Source organism: Castor canadensis, chromosome 12 (genome assembly GCF_047511655.1).
Source record: "Castor canadensis chromosome 12, mCasCan1.hap1v2, whole genome shotgun sequence".
Lineage (NCBI taxonomy): Eukaryota > Metazoa > Chordata > Mammalia > Rodentia > Castoridae > Castor > Castor canadensis.
This window is the reverse complement of record NC_133397.1, coordinates 108594544-108612080: the sequence shown is the minus strand read 5'-3', so window position 1 is coordinate 108612080 and position 17537 is coordinate 108594544. Positions and strand designations below refer to the sequence as shown.

General features: G+C 30.8%; 1 protein-coding gene across 8 annotated transcripts in view; it reads left to right on the top strand.

The window, feature by feature from the left end:
• Positions 1–17537, top strand: part of Sycp1 (synaptonemal complex protein 1) — a 105429-nt gene that overhangs the window by 42956 nt on the left and 44936 nt on the right. For all 8 annotated transcript variants that reach the window (XM_074050694.1, XM_074050690.1, XM_074050695.1 and 5 more), the window contains 9 exons: positions 2096–2157; positions 5505–5609; positions 6374–6477; positions 7906–8023; positions 9052–9122; positions 12455–12536; positions 14898–14960; positions 16463–16525; positions 16668–16730. In XM_074050694.1, coding sequence (XP_073906795.1) covers positions 2096–2157; positions 5505–5609; positions 6374–6477; positions 7906–8023; positions 9052–9122; positions 12455–12536; positions 14898–14960; positions 16463–16525; positions 16668–16730 — 731 coding nt within the window. The remainder of the gene's footprint in view (positions 1–2095; positions 2158–5504; positions 5610–6373; positions 6478–7905; positions 8024–9051; positions 9123–12454; positions 12537–14897; positions 14961–16462; positions 16526–16667; positions 16731–17537) is intronic.

Here is a 17537-nt window from a genome sequence, read left to right as displayed (position 1 = left end):
GGATTCAGCATTAATTTATTTCCCTCTCTTTGGCTACTAGTATAGTTCCCTAAATCAGAAATCTTAAGGATATTCTGTATTTTTCTTTTTATGTTTCAATTCTAATTTGCTATATATGCTGTTGTTCCTAATTCTTAATATCTTATTTATAGAATAATATTATTAAATATCTTATTGGAGAGTATCTAACTCTTAAATAACCTTTGAAGCTCTCCCTTTTCTTTCATCTCCACTGCCTTAAAGAATTGAAATCTTTCTTTGTTTTAGAGTATAAGTACATTCTCTTAACTTAGCAGAAAATGAATGAGAAGAACATAGTGGAACACAAATTGTATTTGTCAAAATAACCTTCACATCATGCTTCATATTACCCTAATATATCCTCATATTTCCTCATTCTTCACTCTGTTTACTTAGCTTCTATTTGATCTGCCTTTACGTACCCCAATAGCCCTCATTCTTACTGCCTTATTTCCTGGCTATACTTTGTATGTATATGTTTGTGGTTGTGTATACACACACACATTTCTTTTTTTCTTGTGTTTTTTGATTTTATGGGATTGAGGTGACAGCATAGAGATACATTATGAGTCCTTAGTCCATTGTTTTTAGCCAGTCCTTAAGTTTTAAAAAATTAAGTATTTTTACCTAAAATGGTGCTGTCTGGTTAAATTAGCTTTTTGTGCCAGTGACAAGTTTTTCTTTAAAGATTCTGTATTGACATTTCATATTTTGTTAATTTTTCTTTAAAGATTAGATAATTATTACAAATGTCTTTTAAGTGTACAGTTTGAAAAATTTTCAGAAATTTAATTAAATGTCCAATAATTAATAACCTTAATAGTGAGCAAAAACAGTATTTCAGACATAGTATATATTTAGATAACAGATGGATATTACTAGGGAATCCTGTAGGTAGTTTAAAAATGGAACAAATGAGGAAAAGCAGAAAAAATTCATTATCATATATTCATAGAAGTATAGAAAAGCATTGCATAGTACTGTAATTTAGGGTGGCAAGGAGGAAGGGAGTTTGAGATGAAGTAGGAAGTGTAAATAATACAAGGTTTTGGTAATTAAAAGAAAAAATGTAGAGAGTATCAAATACTACCAAGCTTCATAATGATGGAAGACTGAGAGTTGGATCACAAAATGGCTATTGATGTGAGATCATAATTTTATTAATATGATGGCACTAGGCATTGGTTTTACATGCAGTTAAAAAAGAAATGTCTAGTTAACAAACTGGAATTTGAAAAACAGACTGAGAAATCTAAAGTAGCTTGAAAGGGCAGATTAATGAGATTTAAAAAAAATATTCAAGTGTGGTATTTATCTGGCATAGGAACAAATTTAAAATTCCCCTATATGGTGTTGGGACATATTAGTAATGGGACAGCTAAATCTCAGAGGTGGAAATGTTGCAATTCTAAGTCTAATGGGCAGAATTAGCTTGAGAAAAGATCACTTCTTTTAAGTTTGAAGTGAAGATTAAGAGACCACATGGATTTAGATAGTGATGAGTTGAAGGTAAAGGCACATACTGACCTCATTTCCAAACATATTTTATGTAGATCTTTTGTTTATTTTGCTTTATGATCTTTGGGCACATTTGCCTGTGGAATTAAACATAGGGAAACATTACTATTTATCCATGATTACTTTTTGGTTGTCATTGCTGTTTTGAGACAGGTTCTTTATCTGTGTAGTCTAGGTCAGCCTTGAACTCACTATGTAGTCCAGGTTGGCTTCAAATTCTGGATTCTTCTACCTTTGCCTCCCAAGTGGTGGCATTACATCATATGTAGCTATGAATTATGACTAGCATAGTTGATTTGGACTCACTCTATGTTTCCTCTGTGTTTTACAGTACTTTAGTTGTATTAATCTGTCTCTTTTGATTTTTTTCTTGTTCAATCGCACTATTCTTACTTATTTCTTTCTTTGCAGTACTGGGGATTGAACTCGGAGCCATGTGCTTGCCAGGCAGGCGCTCTATCACTCGAGCCACTCCACCAGCCTATTACTTCTTTTCTCTTCTTTCCTATCCTTTTATTCTAGCTTTTAATACATTTATTTTCTTTGGTTTATTTAGAAGAGATGACTAAGTTTAAAAATAACAAAGAAGTTGAACTTGAAGAATTGAAAAAAATCTTGGTAAGTATATAGTCTTTCCTATCAATGTTTTACAATTACTTTTCAAAATAATGTGGAATTCACTGACTTACACTCTCAAATTATAAATGTTTCATACTGGCTTTTAGCTAAACTATAAAAAATTATGTTTGATTTTAAGTATACCTACAATCTTATCTGTACCAATTTTTACATATTTTGTTAATGTCTTGGCCAAGGTATTTATATAATTTAAATATCTGTTGATACATCTGATACTTAATTTTTGGTAAATGTTTCATATACTTATGAATATATATTCAGCTATATTATGAAATATTCTGTAAATGTCTGTGAAGTTCATTCGATCTATAGTATATTTAAAAAAATGTTCTATTGGGGGTACATTGTAACATTTTCAAAAGTTCTTATAGTATATCAGAGTTGCATTCATCCCCTACATCATTCTCCTTGATCCATTCTCCCCCCATGTAGTGTAATTTAAGTCAGATGGTTTGATTTTTTTTTTTGTCTCAATGACCTATTAATGAGAGTGCAGTATTGAAGTCCCCTGCTGTTATTGTATTGAGGCTTATCTCTCCTTTTATCTCTTGTAGAGATTTATTTTTTAATTTATTTTTATTGTTTTGCTGGATGTGGGTACATTGTAGCATTTGTTAAAGTTCTTATAGTGTATCAAATATATCATACTTGATTTTACCCCCTCCACCATTCTCCTTTATATATATATATAATTTTTTTTTCATTTATTCATATGTGTATACAATGTTTGGGTCATTTCTCCCCCATACACCCTGCACTCTCCCTTTCCCTCTGCCCTTCCCTCTTCCTCCCTACCCCTCGCTTCCAGGCAGAAACTGTTTTACCCTTATCTCTAATTTTGTTGAAGAGAGAGTATAAACAATAATAAGAAGGACAAAGGGTGTTTGCTAGTTGAGAAAGGGTAGCTATACGGGAGATTCCTTGCATTGCTTTCATGTACATATGTGTTACATTCAAAGTTGATTCTTCTCGAACTGACCTTTTCTCTAATTCCTGGTCCCCTTCTCCTACTGGCCTCTGTCACTTTAAAGTTTCTGCATTAGTTCCTTTGCATTGAGGACATCAAACACTATCATGTTTTTTGGGTTTCTTACCTATCCTCATACCTCCCTTGTGTGCTCTCACCTTGTCATGTGACCAAAGTCCAGTCCCCTTGCTGTATTTGCCCTTGATCTAATGTCTGCATATGAGGGAGAACATACGATTTTTGGTCTTCTGAGCCTGGCTAACCTCACTCAGGATGATGTTCTCCAGTTCCATCCATTTACTTGCAAATGATAAGATTTCATTCTTCTTCATGGCTGAGTAGAATTCCATTGTGTAGAAATACTATATTTTCTTAATCCATTCATCAGTAGTGGGGCATCTTGGCTGTTTCCATAACTTGGCTATTGTGAATAGTGCTGCAGTAAACATGGGTGTGCCTCTGGAATAACCTGTGTCACATTCCTTTAGGTATATACCCAAGAGTGGGATTGTAGAGATTGTTTTATGGAATTGGATGCTTTGTTACCTGGCATATATAAATTTATAATTGTTCTATCTTCTTGATGAATTGTTCCTTTAATCAATATATAATAAGCTTCTTAATCTTTTAACAGAGTTTGTCTTAAAATCTATTTTGTCAAATGTAAATATGAGTACTCCTGCTTGCTTTCAGATTCCATTTTTTTGGAATATCACTTTCCATCCATTTACTTTCAGTCTGTGTTTATCTTTGCAGAAAAGGTGAGTTTTTTATAGGCAGCATATTGTTTGGTCTTGTTTTTAAACTCAGTCAGTCTGTGTCTTTTCATTGGAGAATTTTGACCATTTATGTTCACAGTTATTATTAAAAGAAATATATTTGTTCCTGTTATTTTGTTGATTTTGTTTGTTTTGAATATTCTAAGTTCATTTTTATATATTTATTCATTATAGAAGTTTGGTGGCTTACTCTATTAATAATATTTGATTCTTTCCTAATTGTCATTTGTGTGTCTACCCTTCTAGTGAAAAACTCTACTATTGAGATCTATCCCCAGTCCATGAATTCCATTAGGTTATTCTTGTGTTGAAATGTCTTCATTTCTTCTTCAATTATGAAAGATAACCTTGCTGGTATAGTAATCTTGGTTGGCAGTTATTTTCTTTCAGGACTTAAAATACATCATTCCATGCCCTCCTGATGTTTAGCTTTTTTGCTGAGAAATATGCTGTTAGTTTAATTGGGTTTGCTTTTCAATGTTGTCACCTTTCTTACAGACATTAATATTCTTTCTTTGTCCTGAACATTTGGCAATTTGACTTTATGTGTCTTGGAAAGGTTCTTTTCTGGTCATGTCTGTTTGGAGTTCTAAATGCCTCCTGTATCTGGATGTTGATGTCTTTACAAGATTTGGGAAATTTCCTATTATTACTTAGTTGGATAGCTTTTCTTTTCTTTGTTTTTGAACTTGCAGTTCTCCACCTCCTGAGTGCTGGGACTGTAAGCAATATCCATGCCAGGATTGAATAGGTTTTCTTTACCTTTAGTCTATAGCACCTCTCCCTCAGGTATGCTGAGAGTTAGATGATTGATCTTTTTGATAGCCATTTTAATTGGGGTATGATACCTCATTATGTTTTTTATTTGCATTTTCCTGATGATTAGTGAGATTGAGCATTTTTTATTCACTTGTCCATTTGTATGTCTTTTCATGAGAAATATTTGTTTAGTTCTTTAGCTCATTTGGTTTAAATTGTTATTTAATTTCAGGGTTTTTTTTTTTTTTTGCTATTTTGGGTAAAGTTCTTGACACTTTATTTAAAACAGTATACTTGATAAAGTGAGCCAATCAAACAGAATGGGGAATTCAAAATCATTTTCATAGGAAAAATGATAATAAGAGTTAGAGATTTTAGAATAATTAAGATAAAACTTAGAGGGTGATAGTAATGCTCTTCAAATATTTGTTATTTATCATGCTGTATAGGCTTGGAAGGAAGAATAGTGAGTGTTGTATGAAATTTGTAGGGTAAAACGTAGTGTGACATGAGAACAAAAGAGGATTGATTGAACAGCAAGTGATTAGCTGCTTACAAATAAGTTGTGATTTACATATATGAGAAGGTTTAAATTCACTGATCTGTATAATTTTTAAATTACAGTTTTATTCTTCTTCCAGGGCTCTGTCCATTAAGTACTTTGTTATCATATTTCATTTTTAAGTTTACTTAATAATGACTTACTTTCTCTTTTTAAGGAATTTTAGCCAAGGAGAAGCACATAGTTATCTTTGGTTAGTTTAATTATTTTCAGTATGTGTACAGTTTGGCTTTCATGATTTGTTAATATTTTAAAATAGGCAGAAGATCAAAAACTTTTAGATGAAAAGGAACAAATTGAGAAGATGGTTGAAGAATTAAAGGGCAAAGAACGAGAACTAACTAGTCTTTTACAAATCAGACAGGTTTGTTTAAGTATAAATTTTTGTTTCAAATGTTATATTAATAGAATATAGATTTATAAAATAGATTATGGAGTAGCTATTTGATTTGTAAAGGAGTTCTTCACAAAATTCCTTTTAAAAGTGTATGCTTCTATTTAATATGCTAATGATTGATTTAAAATGCATCTGGAATGTGTTAATATTAGAATGTGGGGAAGAAAAGTCAGTATTTAAAGTACCAATCCTATGCATAATGCTGTGGTTTATTACATTTTTTTCATGTCTTGAGTATATAACTGGTACATTTGAAATTTGACCTTTATGAAGTTAGGTTCTTATATTACAAAACATTCTATAGAGCTTATATTATAGTTTAAAATTTTTTTTACTTGAAAGTATCTTTCCAGTGCAAACATAATTAGATTAAAATTGTCTTTTTATTATAGTAACATCATTTTAGTATATAAGACACTATGTAATTTCACTAATTTTCCTTAGTGATACAGTGTTTTAATTAAAATTAAATACTTGGTAGAGTAAAATTGATAAAAAGTATTTAGTGACATAAATGTCATTTTTCTGGTTGAGTTTCAGAACATCAAGATAAAATTTACTTACAAATTATTGCATTTGTCACTGCTCATATCATATTAAGTGTGTTTAAATTTAAAATATTTGGTATCCTGCCAATTTTTGCCAATGTGTGACTCGATTAGAGTGACCATACCTTTTAAATGAAAATTTGGAAAAACACTTGCTATAGATAATACACATTTATTTTGCAGAAAGAGGTACACGATTTGGAAATACAATTAACTGCCATTGCAACAAGTGAACAGCATTATTTAAAACAGGTTAAAGATCTGACAGCTGAGCTTGAAAAAGAGAAGTATGTTTTCCATCTATCTATGAAACAGTTTATATATTTTATAGATTACTGAGCTTTGGGGTAATAATAAACTGGTAAATTATCTTCAATATTTATATGAGTGGATTTGAAATTTCATTTTATTCCAGTTAAAGATTAAAATAATTACCAGTTTCATTGCTAAAGTAAGTATATACCATTGAACATAAAAGGACTAAAAAGTAAAATTAAAGTGCTTTAGAACAATATATAGTCATCCCTGGCTATTGGTGGGGAGTTGTTTCCAGGACCTCGTAAGATACCAAAATCTGCAGATGTTTAAATATAAAATGTCATAGCAGTTGAGTATGATCTGAGGATTGTTCTCTCATATGCTTGAAAAAATCTCTAGATTACTTTAGTAGCTATTATAATGTCAGTGCTATGTAAGTAGTTGTAATTCTGTATGATTTAGGAAGAATGACAGGGTAAAGAAGTCTACATGTTCAGTACAGATGTGGTTTTTTTTCCTGAGAATTTTTAATCTGTAATTGGTTGACTGTATGAATATGGAATCCTCATAATATAGAGGTTTAATTGTACTACTTTTTTGGAAGTATTTAGTTTCCTCTGAAAATTATAATTTTCAGTTCTGATTATGTTGGTTGTTTGGATAAATTATTATTTGTGAAGCTTATATTAATAAAATGTAAAAGATATGAATTTATTTCTTACTTCATCCAAATATTTAAGTGAATGACTTCACTTAAATGACTTTACTTGGAAATAAACTGGAGGAAATAATCATTTCATTATTACTTTGAAAGTAGTAAACTCAAGTGCCAGTCTGGTGCTGAACGTGATTTTTTTCCCCTATTGGTTGCGCCACAACTCTAGATAAAAATGAAAAGTAAATAGCTTACACAGCAGCCTCTCCTTTCCCTTGTAGCTCTCATTCCTTTTGTCTGGTACCCTTGCAAAGGTACTTTTTTTAGGAGCCCTAGGTAATAAAATCAATCTACTAACTAGAATTTCCTTTAAAGAATGGAGTAGTTAGTTGTTTATAGTTAAAAATACTTTGTTACTTTTGGTATATTTGCTTTTTCAATCTTTCATTGCTTAGCAAAAAACTTGATTTTCCCATTGAGTTTCCAGTATTAAGTGAGAGGAGTTGTTACATCATATTGAAGCAATAATAAGGAAAAGAAGTATATATGTTCAGTACAGGCGTGTAAGAATGTGGGAAAATGACAATGGGGAATATGCAAGGACATTTTGAAAACAATATGGTAAATTTTCAAATATTTACTAAGTAGAATCACTTTGCTTTAGGAATTAATTAATGGCCAATCTTGTTTTATTTATACCCCCAACCCTTCTTTTCTTTCTTTTAAGAATATTTTGAGTTAAATTTTATATCATATCAGTTCATATGTAAATATTTTAGGATGATAATTTTTTTAAAAATAGACTTAAGAATACTGAATTAACTGCAAGCTGCAACAAGCTTTCACTCGAGAACAAAGCACTAGCACAAGAAGCAAGCGATATGACACTGGAACTGAAGAAACAGCAAGAAGATATTAATGTGAGTTGATAAATTACCAGTTATTTAGTTTCTTGCCTGTAAAATTGGGAGGTTTTAGAATAGAAAATTTGGGGACTTTAGACTTCTAAAAATTCTTTTGGCTTTAAAATATCTGATTATATTAGAGCTCATACTTTATTTTACAAGAAAAATATGGATATTGATCTTAGATGGTGATAATGGGAACAGAACGTAGAAGCTAAGTGAGTCTAATTTTGTGCATTAAGATTTTTGTATTTTGTAAACAAATACTGAGTCATAGAAAACTGGAAGATATAATGATGAATAAACTATTGTTCTTTTTCTTTAGGAGGTTATGACTTAGTAGAAAAAATAGTAAATGCTCCAGTAACTTAAAACTTGTATGTGTTGTCAGTGGGACAAAGTGTTATTTGACTTCATGGAGTCATTTCTGCCTTAGTGAAAAAGAAAGCTTCAGAGAACACTAGCATAAATTTTGACCTTAAAAGATGAGTTATGGAGTTCAGTAGGAAAGCAGTGAATGTAAAGTGTTCCTTGAAGCTAGAACAATATGAGCAAAGGATATAAAAAGTATCATTGAGAAATAAAGCATGTTTTGTTAGCTGCTATGAAGAGAGTTTTAGGGGAATACAATTATCGTAAGGCTTCAGGTAGGGTAGAACTGTCCAAATTAAAAAGCTTACTCTTGCGTTATAGATAATTAAATTTTATGGTGACAGACAAAGGTTTTATTTACTTGTTTATTTATTTATTGGCAGCACTGGGGTTTGAACTCAGGGTCTCACGCCTGGTAGACAGGTGCTCTTATCACTTGAGCCACTTCCTCAGCCTTTTTTTTTTGTGATGGGTTTTTTAGAGATAGGGTCTTGGGAACTATTTGCCCAGGGCTGACTTCCAATTACTATCTCCTGATCTCTGCTTCCTGAGTAGGTAGGATTAGAGGCGTGAGCTGCTGTGCCCAGCCAGATAAAGGTTTTAAATATTAATTTCAATCTTACTTTTGTTGTGACAACAATTACTACAAGTAATGTTGATTATCTTTTCAGAATAGCAAAAAGCAAGAAGAAGGGATGTTGAAACAAATAGAACATCTGGAAGAAAGAGAAACACAATTAAGGCAAGACTAATAAGTTGGACTTTTTGGTCTAAAAAAATTTTAGTATTTCTTTTCTATTATAAGTTAATTTATATTAAACATGTTGAGTAGTGCATGAAATAAAATTATGTTTAAATTACTGTTCTGGAATCCTGCTTAAAAATAAAATTATAATAATGTCTGTTTTATACTTACCATTGAAACAGTGAAATTAGATGAAAATTAGTTACCATAAACCTTCTAGTTCTTTAAGATTGTACTTCTAATTCTGTAAGATTGTACTACTGACTATATCCAGAATATTTAGAAGAAAAACTTCAAAGTTATTTCTAGTCTCATTAACTATCATAATACTGAAGTATTTATACCCACTCTATATTTTAATGAATTATTTTGGTGGTGCAGGGTATGGGGCTAGATGGATGGGTTGAACTTGGTCTTGTGTTTGTTGGGCAGGTGTTCTACTACTTGAGCCAGTCTACCAGCCTGTTTTGGGTTGGTTCTTTTTGAGATAGGGTCTCACTTTATGCCCAGGCCAGCCTGTACCATGATCCTATTTGTGCTTCCCTGCAAAGCTTAGATGACAGGTGTGCACTACTATGCCTAAACACTGGTTGAAATTTTGCATATACTGGCTTCCAAGTTCCATCCTAATCTCTGCTTCCTGAGTAGCTAAGATTACAGGCTTGAGCCATGGCACCTGTTCTCTAACTGTATATTTAAAAATATATGTTTGTATGCACATATGAATAATAAAAGAAAAATGAAAAAAAATATATATGTTTGGTCCTTGGTTGCAACCATTGATATGCAATATTACATGTGGCTGTTCCATTTAATATTATTTTAAACACTAAATAATATTCTTATAAATCAATACCTAATTTTATTTAATATTTAATAGTATTTTAAATATTTAGTAATTTGATACTATTTAACATTTGAATAACTAGCATAATTAAATAGTACTTGAAATAATATTAAAAGTAATATTTAAGTATTGTTCATGTTTCCTGATGTTTTCACAATCATCTATTTTAATTTCTACATGCTATTCAATCAAGTGTATATAATAATATTATTTAACTTTTTATTTTTGGATACTTTTCCAGTTTTTCTCTATCATAATACTGAAGTAAACATTTTAGCATATAGAGTTTTCCTTATTTTAAATTTGTTAGAATACATTTCAGGCAGTAGGATTTATTAGATCTTACAAATAATGATTTCATTGACTTTTATGATCAAATTTTTTCTAATAGGTTTTATCAGTTGTAAGCCATGCAATATTACCAATATTGTATGAAAGTGCTGGTTCCAAAATGTTTTTGTTGTTATTATATATTATCACTTATTTATTGATAATTTAAAACATAAAAATAATGCATTGTTATGATTTGTAATTTTATGTTTTGGACAACCTTTGGAATTTTTCAAGGTTGGCTTTTTAGAATTTCTTTGGAAAATTGTGTGCACATGCCTGATGCCCATTAATCTTTTGAGGGCTTTATTGTTTTCTTATTGACTTGAGCATTAAAATATTAATCCTTTACTTATTTTATTTATAGCTTTTTTTTCATTGTTGGGATTTGAACTCAGGGCCTACACCTTGATTCACTCCACCAGCCCTTATTTGTGATGGTTTTTTTTGAGCTAGGGTCTTACAAACTGTTTGCCTGGGTTGGCTTCGAACCACAAATAGCTAGGATTAGAGGTGTGATCCATATGCCCAGCAGTATATGTTCTCTGTGACCTATTTTTTCCTTTAACTTGAACAATTTTTTGTTTTTGGAAGTTTTTATTTTGTATTAAATTTGATTTTCTTCTTTTTGTGATTTTTATTATTGCTTTTATATTTAAAAGTTTGTTTGCCTGAAATCAAATGCTAATCTTTTCTTTAGTTTTTGAAAAAATTGTACATTGAGACTTAGTTCATCCTTTTCTTTTTTAAATAATACAAACACTTCAAGTCATAGTTTACTTGTGAACACAGCTATGAATTTATGATATTGTGTTTGAAATGCAGTTTCCATGTTCAGTATTTTATAAATACCCTGTTTTTGTATTTTAAGTTTCCTTTTAAATTCATTGGTAACGTAGATGACTTCCAAATACTTGGTAGCTCTTGTTTGTATTCGTATTGAAGTTTTGGTTCTTATGTTTGGTTAAAGAATGGGTTCGTGAAAACTTCCTCATATTTTAAATGATTTGAAATCCTCTTTAGGCCTAATGCATTTTCTTCATAGAATTGTTTGAAGATTATATGAAGTATTATGAATAGGGTGTTGAGTATAATGCCTGACTTATGGTCAGTGATTAATAATTGTTAGCTGTTACTATTTTCCAGATTTGGGAAGTCATCTTTTTTAAATCTATAAGGATTGCTTTTGTCTTTTTTTGCTCAGGTTTCTTCTTTAGAAGTAGCTGTTACTTATAGGTTGAATATCTGTGACTAAGCTGCTGTACAGTTTGGGGATAAAATGTGATGACACATTTTGGAAAGAATTCAAATTGTATATTTTGTGCATATCTACTTCCTATATGTTCTCTTGGAACCATAAATATACTTCTGAACAGTAAGAAAATACTGATTACAAATGTAATACTCAGTTAAAAGAGTAAATATCCTTGATTTTCAGAAGACCCAGCTAATACACACAAGTACTGATTATATCCAACCTACTAGTGGTAATAAAGAAGATTATAATTAGAAAAATAGCTTCAAGTATCCATCTGAGAAAATGCACCATTATTTTCATACAAAGCAAACAGGTTATTAATTAAAATGTTTTGGAAAGGCTGATTTTTACATATGGTATAAAATTTAAGAGACAAAGGAACATATGGGAAAAGAAAAGTATCTTTTTTACCTATTTCCTCATCTCCAAAGTCTTCCTATTATCTGAGTTCCTTCTCCAGAAGCATCACTGTTTCTTGTGTATATTTCCAGAGATACTCTAAGCACATAAAATTATTTGTGCATGTAAATATTTCAGTCCTGTAGTTCATTAAAATCACTTAGTTAAGTGCCTAATTTATTTGTATAAAATTATTGTTTTAGAATAATGACTAACTTATGACTAAAATCAAAATGAAATCAACTTAAGAAATATGCATTTCTAGTGTTGTTTAAAATAAGAAAATGACTATAAGGCTTCAGATAATTTTAAAATAAATATGTGAATTAATTTAAATGTGGATGTGTGCCTATTGATAATAATTCATGAAAAATTACCCAACAATATGAAAAATTATTCAACAAGAATAATAGTCAACCATTAAAAATATCTCACAAAGGAAATATAATGAAAATATAAGTTTGATTATAATGTTACTCTTCTATTTCCTTTTAGGAGTGAACTTGACTCTGTGAGAGAAGAGCTAAAACAGAAAGGAGATGAAGTTAAATGTAAATTGGACAAAAGCGAAGAAAATGTATGTTATATTTCACAATAAATTGTATTCAAAAGTTCACATAATGAAAACAATACCAGATGTCTAAGAAAGGGTGACATATATCATTGCATAAAATCTAGTGATCTAGGTCATTACCTTAAAGATACAGGCAAAGTTGGATTATTTTGCTTATATGATCTGTATCTGAATGAAAGATTTGTATAATTTTAACAAATGCTCAATATATATTTCTAGGCAAAATAGAAGTGTCATGCTGTGGTAATATGGAATATACTGAAAAGTTTATGTTGTACTTTGAAGAATATAATTTCAGATAGAATGTTTTTAGGGAAGAATGTCACAAAACTGAGCCGGACAAAGCATGTGACATGATTATACAGTGTAGTATAGAATGTAAAGAATAGAAGAAAATTGTGCCAAAAGAATCAAGCTAAATTATGAAGTCTGTATTTTTTCATTCATTCAACCTATATTATCTATCACCTATGACATGTTAGGTATTGTTCTTGGTGCTGAGTTTAAATTTATTTGTTTAGATTTGGGGACAGTAGTGATACAATAAGGTTTTCATTGGGGAGATGACACTTTTTAATATTTGAGAATGAAATGGAGAGGCTATTAAAAATAATCTTGAGAGCTCTGAAAAAAATCTTGGAGAAAACTCTGGTTCAGTTTACTTATTTCTGAGCCCATCTTTGTGGGTAGAGGTAGAACAATTTAGCTAGGCTTAAGCTACATGCCCATTCTTGCAGACAGAGTTAGTCTCTGTCAAACTACATGAACTGAACAGTTACTGTGAAATTCACTGTAATGGAGTTCTTGCTGAAAGGGTGCTGTCTAGATCTCTGTATGAATGCTGTTGGAGTCCATAGAAACGATATCTAATCCAAACTTAAGTTGGGAGAAGCTTACTGAAAGAAGTGACATTCACTTCACCTAGATTAATATAAATTAATGGAAAGTAGAGAGGTAGATTCTAGTATAGCAAGGAGAGGAGGAATGTTCCAAGTTAAAAGGCATACATCTTTTATGGAAAGTCCTGTAATTATTAGAGAACATGGCATACTCAAGCAACTGAAATTCATTGTGGCTGAAAATCTTAGATAGTAGTAGTTTAAGACAGTGCTTATAGTGGAGGGAGTAAGGAAAGATGAAGAGGGTAGAGATGCATGGAGAGATGAGGGAAAAGAGAAAAGAGGAGGGTTAATTTAAGGCTAGATAAGTTGTATTTAGGAGTTTGAGGTAATGAAGAGTTTTGACTGAGGACTGTTAGTTATATTTACATTTTAGAAAGCTGTAAGATGATTGGAATAGTATGAGTTAACATTTTTAAGGGCTTACGGTAGACCATACACATTCTAGGTTCTTCTCTATGAGTCATTTTACCTTACTGGAATTCATTATTTTTTTCATTTTATGAATTAAAAATCGGACCTCAAAAAGGTGAAAAGGTTACATGACTAAGAAGTAGTAGAGCTGGTCTTCTGCAGTGTTTAGACTATATCACCTTTCCCCGCTAAAAATCTTTTTTTTTCATCTTTACATTTAATAGTTACATTCAACCTGAATAATGAAATTTAATAAAATGAATTTAATGTATGAAATACTTGGTATGTAATTCACTGCTTATAAATTTGTATCAGAGGCTACTTCAAAGCACTAAACCTGTTGTTTGTGTTAGGAAACATGAATCTGATGTTGTAAAATCAAAATCCTCCATTAAGAATTTAAAAGTATAATCTATTTTGCTAATGTAGATCAGTGACAGTGATAAGGAACAAAATGAAATATTAGCATATTTCAGCTTTCCATGGTTGAATTTCACGTTACTTATTGAATTATTTCTTAGATTCAAGTCACGAATATTTTTAGATGGTTTGCTTGACGTTTTACTAATCCACAACCTTAGTTCGGACATTTTATTATTTCACACTAACTTTACCTATCTGAGCCTCAGTTTTGTTTGAGACATAAATATTTATATGTAAGAAATTTTTACAAATTCAAGATAAATTGGGGCAGCTGATAAAATATTGCAAAGTGTGTTTGAGCTAAGGTTAAGAATGATGAGCATTGACATATAAACATTAACGTATGAAGATGACTAATTTTAATTGATAAAAATTGTATATATGGTATATAAAGTAATATTTTGATACATGTATACATTGTGAGATCATTAATTAAATCAAACTAGTTAACATATCCATGTTTTTTGTATGTAACTGCACATACAAAAAAGAAGTAAACTGGAATAAACTGGGAGAGCTATAAATATTTTTGTAAAAATATAAATAAGACTTTTATAATTTCATTTTTTAGAAAAAAAGCATATGGAAATTTTGTTAACATTTTAAATCTGGTGTCAATATATTTCAGGCTCGAAGCATTGAATGTGAAATCTTAAAAAAAGATAAGCAAATGAAGATATTAGAAAATAAGGTATTTTCAAATTATAAAATGTTTTGGGAATAGGGACATGCATGACTGAATTCTGAAGGACCAGCCTTTAGCCTTTTTCAAAAAAAAATCTCTTGAGAGAAGTTATGTCAATATAATTTTTTTTTACAGTGTTGTGGTTTGAACTCAGTACTTCACATTTGCTAGGCAGGTGCTCTGTCATTTCAGTCATGTCTCCAGCCCAGCAGTATAATATTTTATTCAGTTATATTCAGAATATTAGCTGAATGTTACTATATGTGAGTGTTGCAAGAAGAATATCAACAGTGTTTTATGCTAATGAAGGAGATTTGGATTTTTTTCTGCTGAGGGTTCTTTTAGTTTGATGGAAATTAGAACAATTTGTGTATCTGATATTTTATGGCTCCTTAGAAATCTGTGCTTCAAATATTTCTTGGATTAATAAAATTTTAATCCAGTTCTGCCTGTGAACCCAGATGAAATAGTCCCATAATGTGGGATATTAAAAAGTAGTTTAGTCAATATTTTAATAAAGGAATTGGAATTTAATCAGAAGGAGATAGAGTGTCATATTATTTCTCTTTCCCAAATATAATAACAAGACTCTCAGAAGTGAGAAAGTAAGAATAATGAGTAAGGAAGAAGACAAATTATAGTTAATCTTACCTGTAACTGCTGCTTTTCACAATGTGATTTATTATTTTTATTATTCATTTATTCACATGTACATACATTGTTTGGGTCATTTCTTCCCCATGCCCCCCTCCCCCACCCTCTACCCCCTTCCCCCCTCAGTTCCAGGCAGGTTCTATTCTGCCTTTATCACTAATTTTGTTGAAGAAAAGAGACAAACCTAATAAGGAAGACAAAGTGTTTTTGCTAGTTGAGTTAAGGGTAGCTATACAGAGAGATTCCTAGAATTGCTTTCGTGTACACATGTTATGAACCATGTTAATTCATCTCTAACTGATCTAACTGGTTCCTGATCCCCTGCTCGTGATAGCCTCTGTCTCTTTAAGGTTTCTGTATTAGTTCCTCTGGAGTGGGGACATCAAACGCTTTCATGTTTTGGGTTTTCTATCTATTCTTATATCTCCTGTTTGTGCTCTCCCTTTGTCATGTGACCCAAGTCCAACCACATCCACAATGTGATTATTAATGAAAATATGATTCAGTCTCTGTTTACAGTTGACCAAGAGGTGCTATTTTATTTAAAGTGATTTAATTTATTTGTTTTTCAAGAAATGTTGAGAATTTCTATACATATTACAGTGAAGCACCTTGTACAACTGATATATGCTACTAAAAATTTCAGCAAAAGAAATGTTAAGAAATGTTAAGAATTTCAAATTTATATTGAGAAAATTTCATTAAGAGCTATAACTTTAACATAACTTATACATTAATGAAGTTATTCAACAGCATGACTTTTGAAGTTATGTTTCTTTATGCGGTATAATTAGTCTGAAATTATTTTGAATGGAATATTGAGTAAAATGCTGTAATTTCTTGTAATTTTGCAGTGTAACAATTTAAGAAAACAAGTTGAAACTAAAAGCAAGTGTATTGAAGAGCTTCAGCAGGAGGTAGGCTCAAAATCAAACCAGTGTTTTCAGATAATTTTAGAGAATAATGCTTTCCTTTCCATTAGTAATTTAAGTCTAAATCAGTGGAGTGTAAATCTAAATCATTTTAGGAGTAAATTTAATTATTTTTTACTTTTAATAGAATAAAGCCTTGAAAAAAAAAAGTACAGCAGAAAGCAAGCAACTGAATGTTTATGAGATAAAGGTATTTGACCTCTTTATTTTTGTTCTTTTAAATACTAGTAGATACATGAGAATTTAGAAATGTTGCACCATTTATTTATAACAATAACTTTCAGAGATTATCTTTTTGGTTAGAGGAGATAAATCCTTGTAGTTGTAACAGAATGCTTACCTGATTTTGAGCTAAATTAGTATCATCTCTTAAACATGTATGTGCATATGTGTGTGTTTGAGTGTTTTATATTCTTTATTCATACATTGAAAGTGTGATTGAGTAAGCGTGGGGAGGAGTTTGGAGTCTAAATATGGTGGTACATGCCTGTAAACTCAACTACTGGGGAGACAAAGGTAGGATTGTAGTGTCAGACCATCTGGAGCAAAAGTGAAAGATTCTATGTGGAAAAAACAAAACAAAACAAAATACTAAAAAAGCAAAAGGACTGGGGCATGGCCCAAGTGAACAATCAACTTTGTAGAAAATAAATTAAAATCCTAGGATGTAGGATTATTATATCAAGGCCATATTTTGTCATCTTCCTCCTAAGTCTTTAAACAATGACTGACAGTTTTGAAATCTTTAGTGGAAAACAGTGGTTCCCAGTGTATTAAATAAGCCTTTTTATGGGGGGAGGGAAGCTTGTACCTTTCTTTAATATTATTTGAAATAAAAATATGTAAATATTGTGACTAAAATTAAGGCAAATAAGAGTCCTTATAAACTGCATACAGAGGCTACATATATATAGAAAAGTAGCTGACACATATATACTATAATTATGCACTTGTACTCCTAGATAAGAATCAGGAGAAATGTACAAAAATATTAATA